The 18123-nt window shown below is 28.5% G+C and overlaps 1 protein-coding gene across 2 annotated transcripts in view; it reads right to left on the bottom strand.

Moving 5' to 3' along the window:
* Positions 1-2178: 2178 nt before the first annotated feature.
* LOC100205086 (centrosomal protein of 95 kDa) overlaps positions 2179-18123 on the bottom strand; it is a 34922-nt gene continuing 18977 nt past the window's right edge. For both annotated transcript variants that reach the window (XM_065813139.1, XM_065813140.1), the window contains exons 7-19: positions 16866-16893; positions 14416-14608; positions 14080-14343; positions 12662-12717; positions 11675-11873; positions 11334-11438; positions 11008-11231; positions 10751-10922; positions 10366-10604; positions 9932-10084; positions 5691-5824; positions 4518-4602; positions 2179-2581 (exon numbers count right to left, since the gene is read on the bottom strand). In XM_065813139.1, the coding sequence (XP_065669211.1) occupies positions 2414-2581; positions 4518-4602; positions 5691-5824; positions 9932-10084; positions 10366-10604; positions 10751-10922; positions 11008-11231; positions 11334-11438; positions 11675-11873; positions 12662-12717; positions 14080-14343; positions 14416-14608; positions 16866-16893 (2020 nt within the window). In that variant the 3' untranslated portion in view covers positions 2179-2413. The remainder of the gene's footprint in view (positions 2582-4517; positions 4603-5690; positions 5825-9931; positions 10085-10365; positions 10605-10750; positions 10923-11007; positions 11232-11333; positions 11439-11674; positions 11874-12661; positions 12718-14079; positions 14344-14415; positions 14609-16865; positions 16894-18123) is intronic.

Genomic DNA, 18123 nt, shown 5'->3' with positions numbered 1-18123 from the left:
AGCATGCAGCAAAACTTCCTATCCTTTCGGGTGTTGCAAGATCTTGGTTGGCAACTCCACCAACCTCTGCATCATCTGAAAGATCATTTTCTGCTTCTGACCTTGTCATCACTGATCGTAGATACAATCTCGATAGTGACAAGGCAGATAAACTTGTATTTATAATGCAGAACTATTCCGCTCTTGAAAATTACATTAAAAATGGCCAATCGAACAAGAAAATGAAAGTGATATAGGACATGAATCAGACTTATCTTTGCCAATATTAATAGAAGAAAATCCTAAAATACCAACGAAAGTACGGCAAAGAAAAAAACAACGAATGGACGATAGCCAAAGTTTGTTGATTATTAAAATACAATAGCTAAATCTCTAAAAAGCAATTCTACTTGTATTTTGTTAATAAAAAATTCAATAAGTTACATTTTAATTTTTTGTTTTATTGAGTCTCGATTCGAGACCATGCGATACTTTACGATTCTTTTTATTATCGGTATCGTTTGGTATCGAAGCGATACTAATAGTATCGACATTGGAACATAAGCGATACCACTCGATACGAGACCTTCCTTCTCGGTATCGAGTGGTTTCGAACCGATACTATTTGTATCGACATTAGTATATAAGCGATACCACGCGATACGAGACCAGTCTTCTCGGTATCGACTTATACGATACCGATTATCTAGTGTCTACAATGGGGTCCCAAAATTAAAAAAAAAAGTTCCCTAAAAGTAGGTCAACCTGGTACTCAAAAGAAGCAAAATAATATATAAATTTCAAAAATAATAATTGTTTTATGAAAAATTAATTAAAATATTTTTACTTTATTGAAAACTTGTAAAAATGTACTTTTTTTTTTCTAGTTAAAAAACCGTAGTTTTTGTGCAATTAAATCTCAAATAATAATTGTAGTATGAAACTATCATTTTTTTTTGAAATTTTTTATAAAATTTCACTACTCCTAAGAACCAACACGACACACTCTTGAAAAAACTTCTTTTTTCAAAATAATAGGGACCTGTTAAAAAGTAAAGTTAATTGAGCTCTCCCTAAAACACATTATTTAAGTTTGCAATTTTGAACTAATTTTCCTGACCACAAACCACATCAAATCAAAGGGTAAGCCCAATAAAGTTCAGAAATTATTTTTTTTGTATGCAATTTTGAAATGGTCTAATGTATATATATATATACATATATATATATATATATATATACATATATATATATATATATATATATATATATATATATATATATATATATATATATATATATATATATATATACATATATATATATATATATATATATATATATATATATATATAAATTAGTAAAAAACAGTTTGCTAACTGATGTATTTATTGCGCATTTATAATTTTAATAGTATTTTAATAACAATATTGAATGGAAACTATTAACATTCGATTATTTAAAAATATAACATTTCTAGATTTCTTTCAGTTTTCAAATGACACTAACTTGAAATATGCGGCATTTAAGAAACCGGATAAAGTTATTATCCGGCCAGATACGCCGGATAATAACTTTATCCGGATACCGAATAATACTCCTATCCGGCCGAATAGCTTATCCGGGACTACCCTAATGGATATCACAAGCATCGAATAAATAAAAGACAAAAAAAATTAATGAAATAAATAATCGAAAGTTTAATTAGGAATAAATAATACTAACATGCTATTAAAAAACCAGGTAATAGTTATAATAGTACATATTATTATTAAACGAACAAACGAAAATTAAAGGTTGAAAAGTTAAATCAAAATAAAAAGAAATAATTATTTTAAGATTTTTACTCGACTAAATCAACTTTTAGTCGATTAAATCAACTATTCAATTTTTCAAAGTCGACTTTTTTGGCGTACGTACTTTATGGACGACCCTTTTTGCTGTGTAAAATGAATTTAGGAAAGTTTTAAAATCAGGCAATTAAAACATTTAGGCAGCCGTGGCGCAGTGGTTAGAGTTTTGGCTCAACCACTGGCAGAACCAAGAGATCCGAGGTTCAAAGCCGGCTCTGGCCAGATAAGCGACACCAGTAAGAAAGGAGGCGTGAACTTCCTAGTTCATCCGCATTGTGATATACTGTAAAGACTTGTGGAGCACCTTAATAACCACAAAAAAAGAAAGGAAGAAAAACAAGTAATGCAAATTGAGAATATAAAATCTTTTCACTACTATTATTGAAATATTGAATGATATGTAGTGACAGTTTGTTTGAAATTCACATATTTACAAGATTATATATACATATAGACAAACCAAAAATATTTTTTTTAGTAATTATGATAAAACCATAAAAATATAACAGTTTGAACCTAATTTTTTTTAAAAGGATTTTTGAAAAAGTTAACGGTCTTAAAAATGACATCAGGACAAAATTTTACTTGGAAACACTTTTATAAACCGATCGTTGAAATCGTTTTCTCAGACTGTCAGCATCTAACTTGCGGAAAAAAATAGCATCGTTATTGTTCGTCAATTGAGATTGCACAGTTCTCAGCTCTCTCTCCATTCGCTTACGCATTTCTGTTCGCATTCTGAGTAATACCTTTAATAAAAAGTAATAATAAATAAATATACTGAAAAAACAACTAAAAATATAATAAAGATTTAAAATATCATTTAAAAATGAAGTCAATTATCAATTGTTTATACTATCTTCTTGATATTTTTCCTAAAAGAAATTATTTTTTATTTTTATTTTTTATTCTGATTCACTCCCAACAAGGCTGCAAGCAACTATTAAGTTGGGAGTTACTAAAAAAAAAAGAATAGAGTTATAAAGCAAGAAAACGGTTGACAGAAGACTTGAAAAGTTGTAGGTTGTATGAGTAAAGAAAACATGAAGATGAGAACGAGTTCCAAAGGGTTGAAGTGCAGGAAAAAAACTAGACAAATGAAAGTTTATAGAGCATGCAGGGACAGATACAGTAAAAGAATAAGACTTAGTTGAATAACGGGTCAAGAAAAATGAGTTTTAGTTGATGGAACTAGAGATGATAGCTCTTTTGAACAGTGACCATGATAGTATCTGTAGAAAAGAGAAAGAGATGCAACTTTACAACGATGGAAAAGAGTCTCAAGCTTAGCAGATAGAGCGGGTCCAACTACGTTTACAATTCGTTTTTGGACCTTGTCAAGAAGAGAAAGAGCCTTATTAGAAGAACCAGCCCAAATATGAACAGTATTCCATACAGGGATGAATAAGAGATTTGTAGAGGTAGAGAATGGAATCAGGAGTAAGAAAATGGTGAGAACAATAAAGAGAGACAACCTTAGCGGATGCAAGTTTAGCAATCGATTGTATATATGGTTTCCATGAAAGGTCAGTTGTAAACGGTAATCCAAGAAGACATTAAGAAGATGACTCAGTGAGAGGGTTACCATTCATATATATAGGAATGTCGACAGTATTGCAATAGTTATTTTCAGTAAATAACTGAGTTTTGTTGAAATTAAAATTTACAAGCCACTGTAAGCCTCAATCTGTTACAGAAGTGAGATCAGATTCGAGATCGGCCGCCTGTTCTAAACAATTGAAATTAGAAGACTTTTTGTCAAGACAGGAATATAAAGAAATCAGCAAAAAGCTACTTTAGACGTAAGGTTGTTGGGAAGATCATTAATGTAGATAAGAAACAAAAGAGGTCCAAGGATAGAACCTTGAGGTACCCCAGAAGTTACTGGAAATGAAGGAGAGTGTTAGCCTTTGAGGATGACTTTAATAAAGTGGTTAGAAAGAAATGATTTGATAATCTCAATAACTTTCCCAAACACACCCTATGAAATAAGCTTATGGAGAAGACCAGCATGCCAAACTTTGTTGAAATCCTTAGATATGTCAAGAGCAATAGCCCTAGCCTCTCCGCCTCCATCTAATGCACGATAAAATCTTTCAGTCACAACAGTTAGCAAGTCAGCCGTAGACCGAGAGGATAAAAAACTGTATTGATTATCTGACAGTAAGTTATTTGATTCAAGATGGGATGTGAGATATTTGTTGATCAAAGACTCAAAGAGCTTGCTAATATAGGAAAGAAGACTGATCGGATGATAACTGGAGGAGTCAGAATGTTCTCCTGAGTTTTTGAAGATTGGAACAACAGATGCCATTTTCCAGCAGACAGGAAAACAAGACTCAGTCAAGCACTTATTAAATACTTTAGAGAGAATTGAAGAGAGTTCTGGAGAACAATTTTGTAAGACTATGACAGAAATGTTGTCTGGACCACAAGTCGTAGAAGAGTTTCTTGAGATACGATTTTAAATGATTTGAATGCCTAACAATGGATTAACCTGTTTAATTGGATTATAAGGAAGAGAATGGCCATAAGATTCAAGAGTGAAAATGTAATTAAAAAAAAAAAACTTAATTTGAAAACAATATTACTACTTTAATAAATTTTTTTGAAAAATAACTGTATAAATGGTAAGAAAAAATAATTTATAATTAACCATTGGTAAGAATTTTTATCAGAACTCACATTTGTTTGCGCCCTCTGTCTTATTTCCAACTCTTCTTTCTCCCGAGCAATTGTGTCAGCTAGCATGCTTAACTGATCACGATAGCTTTAAATCAAGGTGAAGGAACAATCATATATGTGTAAATATAGTGTAAATAAAATTATACATAAAAAAGGATTTTTTTTTTAATTAAAGGTTTTTTTTAAAAAACACAAACAATTGATTTATAACTTAAATGTGAACAAGTTTGTTAAACAAACAATTCTAAAATAAAAAAAACCACAAGTGGTAATAATGCAGAGTTTAAATTTTGGTAATTTTACTAACAACCTTAAAGTAATAATTTCTTTGTGAGATTTTTAAATTGCAGATTTCAAGAGTTGCTTCTTTTAACAATTTAACATTTATTCATCTATTGCATCTAATTTTAATGCAAGTGTTAAACTACTTTGCTTACTGGTACAGAGCAACTAGCTCAGATATTGTCCAAATTTCTGCAGCAGCAACAGCTTGTAAATTGAGTTAAAAGAATAACTTGAAACTGAAACTCAATTCATACAACTGATAGCTTATATAAAAATTGTAGTAAGCTAAGTTCCCATGCTTTTCAATTGCAGTTTTGTCAATATGAATATACAAATCAGGTCAACAAAACTATTTAATCTAGTTTTTACATCCAGATTATTACTAACTTAAACAGTATTAACCCGTATTAACTTAAATTTCTTATAAAACACTTTATGTGCATTAGCGAGTTTTTATTTTTAGAGGTAATTAGTAAAAAATTTGATAAATTTTGTAAACCTTTACCAAACATTAGAAAATTTTATAGAGTGTGTAATGTTTTACAACAACAACAACAAAAAAACAAACAACTAAATCATAAAAAACTAAAATAAATCAAATGACCAATCAAAATGATAATCAAATGACCAATCAAAATGATAATCAAATGACCAATCAAAATGATAAGATGAACAATTGCTAGTATAAAACAATTGTGGTAAAAAATTTAAAAACAAAATGGAAAATAATAAAAAATAAATCAAATAAAACAAAAAATAAAAAATTGACTTCATGAACTTCATGTTTCATAAACTTCATGTTCCATGAACTATGGGATTTCCTCAAATCTTCTAAATCTTATTAAAAACCTTACTAGAATTATCAATAAGAACTTTATAAAAAGATACTAGTTTTCAAGAGATTCAATTTCATTTTGTTGTTTGATTTCTTTTTTTTCTTTCATTTCTTCTGCATACTTTTTCATCTCTCGAATTTGCTGCTTCTGTAAGTCCAAACCCTCTTGAAACAAGTCTTTAAATATCTACAAAAAGGTGACTCTTATAAAAACTAATTTTTTTCAAACTGAGGACTTAAAAACTAGGCTTTTTGAACAAAACTTAAAAAAATAACAGACTATTACAAAATTTGTTCTAAAAATGTACATTATAAAATAATTCAATAAGATGGACCCTTTAAGTAAAAAATATATTTTTGATTTTTATTAACTTAAAACTTTTTACACACTTACACAAAAATATAAAATAGTAATAACCTTATACTTATACCCAGTATCTATTTTAATCGAATGAAAATCTCTTGCTTGTTTAAGAGAATATTGAAATAATTTATTATATAATTTATGTGCTGATTTTTTCTTATTTCTTACAACTTCATTGAAGTTTATTAATGTTAAAAGTAAACTGTTTGCAACATTTAAATATACAACTGTTAACATTATATCAAAAATCTTTAAATAAACATTGTGTACTATGGTATATGTACTGTGTGATTTGCGCATATGTATTTTATTGTTTGTGTTATTGATAAAAAAAAAAAAAAAAAAACTTTTTCAGAGCAAATATACCATTTAAAACTGCAGAATATCCCGAGTTTAGGAATACTCAGAGTTAAGGGGTAACACCCAGAATACCCAGAGTTAAGGGTAAACAGATTCTATTTGTTGCCCAACCTCGCACCCCTTCTTCATCTAATAGGCTGGCGTAAATGTATATTTAATACATTGTTACCAGTTTAGGATGTTGAATAATGGGGATCTTATTGACTCAACGCATAGGTCTTGCTTGTGTCTTTGTTTTTATGACTAGGCAACTTATTCTATTATCTCCTAATGAGACTAAAGCTCTAAAAATCAGTTTTATGGTTCTGATGTCAACTGGTAGTCAGGTTTCACAAACTCTGTGGTAACTCTCAGAGAGGCAATTCATCAACAGCTGTAAAATATCCGAGTACTAACAGTACCATGTTGTGCATGGATGGATTACCTGTTCATATTTTTGGTGTGCATTGTCGAGGCCATATTTGTTACTGCTTAGGGTTTATTAATAGTATTGAGGCAATTGCTTGGGCTATTAAACAGTGAACTGAGTATCTTTGCTTTGAGTCAAGTTCTTTAACAAATTTAAAAATGACTAAAGTACCAAAAACTATGTAACATAAAAAATCATCATCACCAAGCTCTCTAAATCTGTAAAGTTCGCCAGACCAATTTGCTCTTTGTGAGACTAACTTGAGTTTGGCTGTCTCACCTTGCGATCTTAGTGTTGATGGTTATCTTCCTTTAATTTGTAAAGACTCCAATAGTCACATGCTTGGCCTGGGCATCTTCATTCATAAGAATTCACCCATTTGTAGGAAAACTAGCTTTGAATCCAGACTATTCTTTCATGTGTTTTTATTTAGCACCACTTCACTCTATTGCCTTTCTCTTTGTTCTATATCGCTTTCCTTCATCTCAAGATTACACTCTTTTCTATAATATTTCTGATCATATTGACCAAGCCCTTTCTCTTCATCCTTCAGCCAATATCGTTGTTATTGGTGACTTTAATGCTCATCACACTGAATGGCTTGGTTTTAGTGTCAGTGAATCTGCAGGCGTTAAGGCCCACAATTTCTGCCTTTCCTAATTTTCAACACAAATAGTCAACTTTCCAATTCGCTTTCCAGACAATCCAATTCATTTACCTTCTCTAATTGACTTATGTCTTGTTTCCGATCCTAGTCAGTGCTCAATTTCTCTATTTCCCTTAGGTGCTTCTGATCACGGCTTGATCTTTCTAAAACTATTATCTCATTCTTTTTCATCATCAGAATCTCCTTACCATTGTACATCGTACAACTATCTTAAAGCTGATTGGGACTCTTTCCATGATTTTCTTTGTGATGGCTCTTGGGTAGAAACCTTTTGTCTTCCTGCTGACAAATGTGCTTCTTTCGTAACTTCTTGGATTCAGGCTGGTATGGAATCCTTTAATCCCTCTCAACAATTCCATGTCAAGTCTCACTCTTCTCCATGGTTTTCCTCTCAAAGTGCTGCTGCAATTTCTAATCCTAACCATTACTTTCATATCTATTAGCAAATCAGTTCTCCAGAAAACAAACATCTGTTTATTATTGCCATTGTAAAAAGGTTTTGTTTAATGCCAAAGCCCGCTATTCTCAGGTCATGAAATCTCATATTTTATCTCAAAACCTAGGCTCTCATGACTTCAAGAGAATCTTTAACAGTTTCTATACAAAAGGCAAATCTATTATTCTACCTCTCTTGTATGGTTCAGATTTTGTCATCTCACCTAAAGACAAAGTTGAATTGTTTGCTAAGAACTTCTCACCAATATCATCTCTTGATTCCACTAGTCACATTCTACCTGATATAGCCGTCAAGCAGGTTAATCCATTGCCTTACCTTCATATCACTCCAGCGTCTGTATCTAAAGTGATTTTCTGCCTAGGCTCTTTTACAGCTTGTGGTCCAGACAACATACTTGTTATAATTTTGCAGAAGAGTTCTCCGGAGCTGTCGCCAATACTTTCAAAACTATTTATCAAGTGTTTATCAGAATCTTGTTTTCCAGCTCGCTGGGAAGTGGCATCTATTATCCCTATTTTCAAAAACTCTGGAGAGCAATCTGACTCGTCTAACTACCGTCCCATTTGTCTTATTACTATCATAAGCAAGGTTTTTGAGTTTTTAATTAACAAACACTTAATCTCTTATCGTGAATCTAATAACTTACTTTCTGATCATCAATATGGATTTCAATATTCGAGTTTTATCGTGCATTAGATAGATTTGGAGAGACTGAGGCTATCGATCTCAATATTTTGATGGACAGCACTCTTCTCCATATCCTGTAACTTCAGGAGTTCCTCAAGGTTCTATCCTTGATCCTATACTTTTTATGTTTACATTAACGATCTCCCAGAAATTCTCACATCATGGCTGGCATTGTTTGCTGATCATAACATCATTTATACTTGTCTTAATAAGAAGCCAACACTCTCTGATTGCTTGGAGGGGGCGTTTGAGCTTGAGAAGGATCTCACTTCTGCTACAGCATGGGGCTCTCAGTGGATGGTGAACTTTAATTCAGATAAAAAATTTTAAAACCCAATTTTTTTCAGCTAATTGTCATAGCAATAATCTTATATTTATGAACAGTAATGTACTCAATGAATCATCTACCTTTCATCTTCTAGGATTAACTCTTACTTCTGATCTTTTTTGGAAACCATATAACAAATCCATTGCAAAATCTGCTAAGATTGCATCTCTTTATCATGCTTTCCACTTTCTTACTCCGGATTCTATTCTTTATCTCTATAAGTCTCAAATCCTTCCTTGTATGGAATACTGTTGCCATATCTGGCGCAGATCTTCCAATGATGCCCTTTCTCCTTTAGACAAGATGTCATAATGTTGCTTCTCTTTCTCTTTTCTACAAATATTTTACTGGGCACTGCTCTAAAGAGCTTGCATCTCTTGTATCATTTACTAAAATTCATTCTCGTGTTACACGTCATGCAATTAAGTCTCATACTTTTATTGTTCATAAGTGCTCCAAAAATGCTTATTCGCCTAGTTTTTTTCTTCAAACATAAGTTCTTTAGAATTCAATCCCTTTATTTTATTTTCTTGATTCATGTAATTTGCAATCTTTTAAGCCGTCTGTTAATCATTATCTTGCTCTATAAATTTTATTTTTTCTCTTCCAGTAACTTCCAGCGCATTTCTGAAATGTTTAAACCATCAAAACATTTAAACATTCATGGTCAAGTCGCCAACAAAAAAAATCATTTGCATGGTCAGCAATAGCATTCGATCGCACGCCATTCCTTTCCAAGACTGTATGAATGTATGTATGTATGTATGTAGGCATGCATGCATGCATGTATGTATGTATGTAAGTATGTATGTATGTATGTATGTATGTATGTATGTATGTATGTATGTATGTATGTATGTATGTATGTATGTATGTATGTATGTATGTATGTATGTATGTATGTATGTATGCGTGTATGTATGTATGTATATATTTGCTTTTATTCATTTGTTATTTAATGGATTATTTATTATGAGTATAATATCAAATAATAAAAGATTTATTCTATTATTTACAAAAACCTTTTCTTCTTTAAAATCTCTCTTTAACATTCGAGCTCTATTCATAGCGACAAACTCATCATAATATCTGCGCGCACGAGCTGATGTCTGCCGCCTCTCTTGCAATTTTTTTCTCATTTGTAATTCTTTTTGTTGCATGTCTGTGTGTTCTTTCTAAAATTTTAAACAAGCTTTTTATATAGCATAGTTTTGAAATTACTTGACAAATTTATACTTTTAAAATCATTTACTAAAATACTTTACAACATAATGCTGTACAGCAAAAGTAAAAATTTTTTGTTTTGTTTTGTCATACAAGAAAGAAAAATTCTTCTTCCATTATTAGGAGGACTTCATTTCATGCAAAAACATTATTATTATAATACTTTATGATCAAATTGTTTTATAACTCATAAAATACCAAAACAGTTATTAAAAATTTAATTTGAAAATACCAATCTTTTATTATGTTCTATTTCCTTGTTAAGCAGTTTTGATAGGGCTTCTTGTTTGCGATGTGCTTCCTCAATAGAAATTTGAGTTTTTGTCTTTTTCTGTGTACTATTTTGTTTGCAAATACTGCTAAGATGAAGCAACTGCTTCCTCCACATAAGCTTTGCAGCATGGGGTGATAAAGGAAGAAAGGGAAATTCTTCCTCCATTATTGGCAGGATTTCATCTTCAGGCAAAAATACTAAATAAAAATAATAAGTTAAAATAACTAAAGTTTATATCGTTAATAATCAAAGTTATATAATCAACGTTAATAATCAAAAGTTAAATAAAAACATTTGGAAAATAAAAACTAGAAAAATAAAAAAAATAAAAACTAGAATGTACCTTTTCTTTGACCTACAGGGCTTGTAGAAGCACTTCTCTTTCTTGACTTTATTTTATCAACAGGTCGACAAGAGTGTTTATTGTTCAATTGATAGGCAAATTTATTTTGTGTCATATGCTTTTTCTGTTTCACTGCAGTAGTTTCTAAAGAGGAACACTCTCCTCCATCTACCTAGAATTTTGTTTAAGAGCTTGCAAATTGAAAAAATTTTTTAGAGATAAAAAAATTTAATAAAAATAAACAAAAAATTTAAAACCTTTTTTCTTTTATTTGTAACAACATTGGGTCTCTTGTTTGTACATTTTATTGGGAAATTATGTTGTTTATTAAAACCTTTCTCTTTTAGACGATTTTGATGCTTACTGCCTACATCTCTGTATATATTTGAAAAGTTTTTTAAATTTTCTTTGTCTTTAAAAAGTGCTTTATAGTCATGTTCAACCACATTATCACTGCTTGTATCATTAGAATTTGTGTTTTCTAAACAGCAACGTTGCATGCACAAAATTTTAATTTATTAAACAATATATAATTTACACTACAATCAATAAAGAAAAAAGTTTAAATAAATATTAAAAATACTTTCGAAATAATTGTAATCTTTTTTCCGCAAACACTCTTCAATTTTTTTTGTCAACGGATCTTTGACTTTGATTTTTTTTAATCTAGCAGGTGTAGTAGAACAATCTGAATTAAATTTATTTCATCAATTACTTATACATTATTAATATTTTAAAAAGCAAAACATAAATACACACATAACAGAATCAAATCTCATTCAAACTTATATATATATATATATATATATATATATATATATATATATATATATATATATATATATATATGAATGAAATAATCAATTTTTTTTCTTAAGCAAAAATACTAAAATGTAAAAAAAAGTTTAAATAAAAAAGATCTACATATTTCTGAATCACTGAAAGATGAATGACGATAATTCCCTTTGAATGCAAAAGATACTTTGTGCTCTTTTTTTTGATTTTTAGACTTCAAGTTACTCTTCTGCTCAACAGATTGATTATCATTGGATGTCAACAACACATTCTTTTCTGAATGTTGAGTAAAATGACTCGAGTGTTGGGGGAAATGATCTCTCAGCTTCTAAACAAATATAATTTATTGAAAATATTATTTAAAAAACCAGTGATTTAATGGTAGTGCTTGTTATCTGACTAAGATGTTTAGAGATCCCCATCACATCTTTGATTACAAGTTTGTTATTTAACAGAGAAGCAAGTGTGTACCACACTTGCTTCTCTGTTAAATAGCAAAGTTGTCAATTTACTTTAGCGTACTTATGTAACAAATTGTTGCCCTATTTTTTGTACATTAATTTATATGGTGTTTTAAGAAAAGGAAAAAATAATTAAAGAAAAGATTGCCGGCCTATGCCAAACCCTCAGTTAATGTAGTGGCACTCCCCTGAGGCAGCAGGCTATAAAATAGTTGATGTATATACTGAGGCAGCAGTTTATTTCAATGTGATGTCAGAGTGCTTATCTGAACATGTATAAATAGTTCATTAGAAAGCACATTATTTCTTAAAAACAGAAATTATGTAATTAATAATAACCAAGATAATAATAACCTTGGATTTAAAACAAAAATTACCCTATCATTTATCCCTTATTGGGAAAATTTTGAAAATAAAATATTGCACTTAATTAAAACATTAAAGATTCATTCAATTAAAAAAAATATTAAAGATATTAAATCAAACCCAAGGATTTTGGTTTTTCTGATAAAACAAGTAACATTTACCACAGAAAACTATGAGAAAATCCTTTGTATTAGTATTACTAATTCTTTATGCAAAAGCCTAAAAATTTTGGAAAATGAAATTCATATCAAATACTACAAAATATATAAAACAATGGTAAACAAAATACCTTTAGTCTATCATGCACTTCTGCAAGATTTTTCAGGCGAGTGTTTTTGTCGACGTCTTAATAATAAAAATAAAAATATTAGAAAATAAAAAAAAATGTGATTCAATGCAGATTGAACACAAAAAGAAATGAACATCAACATTAAACAACAAAAAAAAAAGTTTTTCACAGTGATATTTAAGTTAACATTAAGTAAAATTAGAGGTAAAAATAATTGATTTCGTTAATGTAAATGAAAACTGAAATAAGGAATTATTTGAAGAATGAAAACTGAAATAGAATTGAATATCAACATCAAAAACGAAAATAGAAGTAAAATTATTTATTATTACTGAAAGAAAATTATTGAATCAAAAGTAAAATTTAACAAATAAAATTTTTTTTGACAATTTATTTACACTTTATTGTTAACACCTTTATTGTTGTTGCACATGTCTGACCATCAATCTCTTCACAAGCTTTTTTTTGACTTTTTTGCCATGCTCTTGTAACAAATGATTAAAAGTAAGGTTGACATTAGAGTCAAACTCTTACACCAACAATACATTTAATCTTTTGTTACAAAAAAATTTAAATATTTAAAGACACTAAAGAGTTGATGAAATCAATGAGATGATGAAAACATCACTATGAGAGTTTTTATGAAACTAAACAAGAATATGTGATTGAAAATCAAGCGTATACTTTCTTACAGTTTTAAAAAAAATCTGACTGTTTTACAATTATTGTTTGATTATTTATATTGTATTATATCATATTAAGAAATTGCTTTAATATTGTTGTCTTGAAACTTTGATAATGATACTTAATAAGTTAATATCTTGTTAAAAATTTGCTAAAAAACTTGATAGAAGTGAAATATTACCTGAATTATGAACTGAAAAAAGAATTAGAATTGTTGAAAACATAAGAACTGAAATTAATTTTAAGAGATTTAAAACTGAAATAGGAACTATTCTAAAAGTAAAATTAGAAATTAAATCACTGCCACAAGAACTGAATAGAAACTGAAATATAAATTATGTTTTGAACTTAAATATTGCTGACTTTTATATCTTAATATGTTTACCTCCCCAAGCCCAGGAAGCCACAATAGTCAAGGAAACTGCTTTCTTATCTATAATTATTTTACTATTATTATTAATTAAACTATTATTATTATTTTCAAATGTTTTTACACTCCTACTCTAACGCATCCATTGCACAGAGAAACAAGTCAAGCGCAATACTTACATGAACATTAAGATCAAAAAGTGAAAACAAAAGAAATCCAATTCAACATTATAAAATATAAATTAACAAAAGAAGAAAAAAAAATTTAAATTTAAACAGCAACTAAAATAAAAATAAAAAAACATAATAAATGAAAATAATAAATTTTATAACTATTAAATTTTTTTTTTTTTTTTGAAAACCACCTGAATAACTAATGTTTTTTTGGAAATCACTATAGGTAGATGTAAATTCTGTTTGAACAGCAGAATCAACTAGATTTAATAAAGACGTTTGAACTTTTTTTGATATTTTGTCATTGGTGAAGTTTTTAAAAAATACTAGCTGATGATCTGATGAAAATGTATCTTCAGAACTATTTTGCTGAATTAAAGAATCTAAACTCATTTCATCTGTTTCTTGTGGATTTAAGCTAGCAATTGAAGTAGATGAACTTGAGTAGGAAGAATCTAAAATACATCAAAAAGATATCAATAAGAAATAGACTTTAAATTTTAATTTATAATTAATTTTCAACAAACCATTTGCTTTATGGTGATAATGGTGGTGAGTGTGGCTATGTAGTTGAATATTTTTCTCTTTTTGAATTTGCTTTTTTTCAACACCCAATGGTTTTCTTGGTCGCATACCTATTTCTTTGATTTCTGAAGACAGCGATTCACAGGCAGATGTTTTGTTTAATATAGATGACCAGTGAGTAGATGATGAATTTTTCTTTAAAAACAATAAATTACAAATTCTGTTTAAAGAAATTTTATAAAACATTGTAAATTATAAATACTTGTAATTAAATTTGTTTTAAATAAATTATTTCATAAAATTGATGTTGATCATTCACTTAATTTATCATTAACAATAGATTCTGTTTGAACTAATAATGAAATGTCTCTTTTTATTTTAGAAATGTTAGAGATGTTACCAAATGAAAAAATGAATTTATCAAAACGCCAGCCAAAGTAATGTATGAAGACAAAAATAAAAATAGATTTGATAACCGAAGAAAAAAACATTTGACAGCATGCAACAGAAACAAGTGTTCAAACAATTAAAATGCTTTTCCATTTCTGCTATTAGATCAATCAAAATATTCTAGAAAATATATGGTTCAAAAATAAATTAAAAAGTGTTTAAAATAAAAAAGAAACATTTTCCTTGATTTAGAAAGCTGAAAATAACTTAATATGAAGAAGTATATCAACTATAATTGGTTGTAATGTATATCAAATATGATTAATTGAGAATCAATCATATTGCACTAAAGACATATTTTTAATCAATAAGTGTAACTTTTGGCAGTCTTGTATGCAATGCATTAAAGTCACTAAATAGTATTTAAACCTTAATTTTATAAACATTTTTTCAAACATGAACTAAAGTTTACAAATGAAAAAGAGAACATACATTGTTTTTAACTTTCCATCAGAATGGTTCATTATTTATTATAAGTTGTACTTTATATTGTGTTCTACAAAAAAAAAAAAAAAAACTTCTGGATTCAAGAATCGCATTAAACCTAAAAAAATGGACCAATTTAAAACAATAATGTGTTTTACTTAACATTTTCATCCAAAATTGTCCTAAGTAACCACCGTATATAGTAAGCATTGTCCATAGTCAGAGGTACTGGAATTTTAGATGTTTGAGTTTTGACACTAACAAGCAGTGTGCTCCAAACTTTTGTATGTTCATGCTTATGTCAAATGAGAATGTTTTGCAAAGAATTGCGGTGATTGGAGCATTGAAACAAAAAAACCCTAACTTTTGGGCCCACCCAGCCCTTAACGTTGGAGCAACGAGTTAATAAAATATTTTTTCTACTATAATTATCTAAATTTATATTCATCAACAAATTTCAAATTTTATACAATAATCTCTAAGTGTTCAGTTTTTATGACCATACAAAGTTTACAGCCTCTTCAAATTGAAGAAGGTTAACACTTTATATGGTCATAATTTTTGAAAAAAAAAAAAGAATTTATTGCATGAAATTTAAAATTTGTTGATGAATATAAATTTAAATAAAAATAGAAAAGAGAATATTTTATAAACTCGTTGCTCCTACATTAAGGGCTGGGTAGGTCAAAAGATTAGGTTTTTTTTGTTACCAAGATCCAATCACCGCAATTCTTGATCATCAGTTCTTGAGAATTCTTGATACTCAATGGCAAAACATTCTTATTTGACATAAGTATGAACATACAAAAGTTTGGAGTTTGCACAATGCTTATAAGTGTCAAAATTAAAACATCTAAAAATTCAGTTTACACATCTGATAGTAATCATGTTTTAGAAGAGTTATCGTGAACTAAATTATATCATGTCAATAAAGTATCATATATGCTGAAGAATATCATACCAATATAGTACATTAAAGTGCTTTATTCACATATACCAATTAAATCTAGCCTTTAGTGTAATATAATTAAATATTATATACTTGTGAATTATTTTATTTGATGTTATGTTTTACATTTCATGTTAATAATAATTTGCTTGATAAACAAATTATTACTAAAATAAAATTTTATCATAATAAAATTTTAACTATTTTAATGTTGTGTTCTCTTAAAAACAGTATAGATTTTCCTATAATAGAGCTATACAATTTCTTCCTTGATTTACATAAATCATGCATCTTTAATTGAAAACAAGCTGAATACAATTATATAATAAGTGTAAAAATATATATATTTTTTTAATATTAAATCTTAAAATTAATTTCTTATACTAAAACATGATTTTCATTTGTTACTATTTTCTAATAATAATTGTAAATGAATTTTTTAGTAATTTCAAACATAATTTTTTAAAACTTCAGCTACTTTATTTTGCTTTATGTTGCCATCTCACAAAGACATTTTTCCCACTAATCATAAACATGCAGCATACAATATCAGAAAAAGTAAATAAAATAATATACTATAAATTATAAAAACAATATATAAGGAACTCATAGAAAAAGATACCTTACTTGATCATAATTTTCTTTACTTTTAGAACTAAATAAAAACAAACAAAACATTATAAAAATTATTTGTGTAACTTTATAATATAAAGGTGACAATATATTTTCAATTGGACTACTTTCATTCAAGATATATGTGCTTTTAACTAAAATAAAATTGGCTTCAGTACATACATCCATTTAAGATTAGGTTTAGGCAAATACTTGCAAGATGTGTAGATGAAATTTCAATGTTTTCCTCTACCTTCTGTAAAAATGGGAAGTGACAATCTTTCATGGACAACTCCTCAAATTAAAATTTTAAGGAGTAACAAAGATTCTGTTCATCACAAAATACATAAACACAAATATATTATTGAAAAACAAGGTATGGCAATTGCCACCTCAAAGCAGAAGCTCAGTCATAGAAACTTCAATAAAGATTATAGATGAAGCCACTTGATGCAGCCTCTTAAACTTATAAATCACATCACTGTTACAGTTGGTAGCAATAAAATTAAACTCACAGGAAGACATTATTAGTTTGCTAAGTTGCAAATTATTAAATTGATTAAGAGCACTTGTTCAAATTATAATTTACTTTATAAAATGCAAAAATGATTAAACTAATGATTCACTAATAATTCAAAAACTTGATTTTGACAGAGAAGGTTAAGGCAGTTTCAACATGTACAACATAAAGATGCAGATGATTGGATATTGATCATTAAAGTAAAAATAAAAAAACTTAGAGAAAGTGCATTAAAGGTGACACAAAAGAGTAGTTTTTATGTCAACTAATGCACATTTCTGTAATTTTTTTGTATTTGAATTAAGAAAAAAAGATGCTCAAAATCATATGATGATAATGATGTTAATAATGATGACGATGATGATGTTAATGATGATAATGCTCAAGATCATATATGATGATGATAATTCTCAATAATAATAATAATGCATGATGGCTATGTTAATGATGATGATGCTTAAGATCATATATGATGATGATGATGTTAATGATGATGATGATGATGATGATGATGATGATGATGATAATGATGATGATGATAATGATGATGATGATAATAATGATGATGACAGTGATAATGATGATGATGATAATAATGATGATAATGATGATAATAATGATGATGGTGATAATGATGATAATGATGATGATCATAATGATGATGATGATGATGATGTTAATGGCGATAATTTTATAATTATGATGATATATAAACAATAAAATCAAAAAAAAATCAAAAGAAACACAACTAAC

The sequence above is a fragment of the Hydra vulgaris genome, chromosome 12, assembly GCF_038396675.1.
Source record: "Hydra vulgaris chromosome 12, alternate assembly HydraT2T_AEP".
Lineage (NCBI taxonomy): Eukaryota > Metazoa > Cnidaria > Hydrozoa > Anthoathecata > Hydridae > Hydra > Hydra vulgaris.
This window is presented reverse-complemented; position numbering and strand designations above follow the sequence as displayed.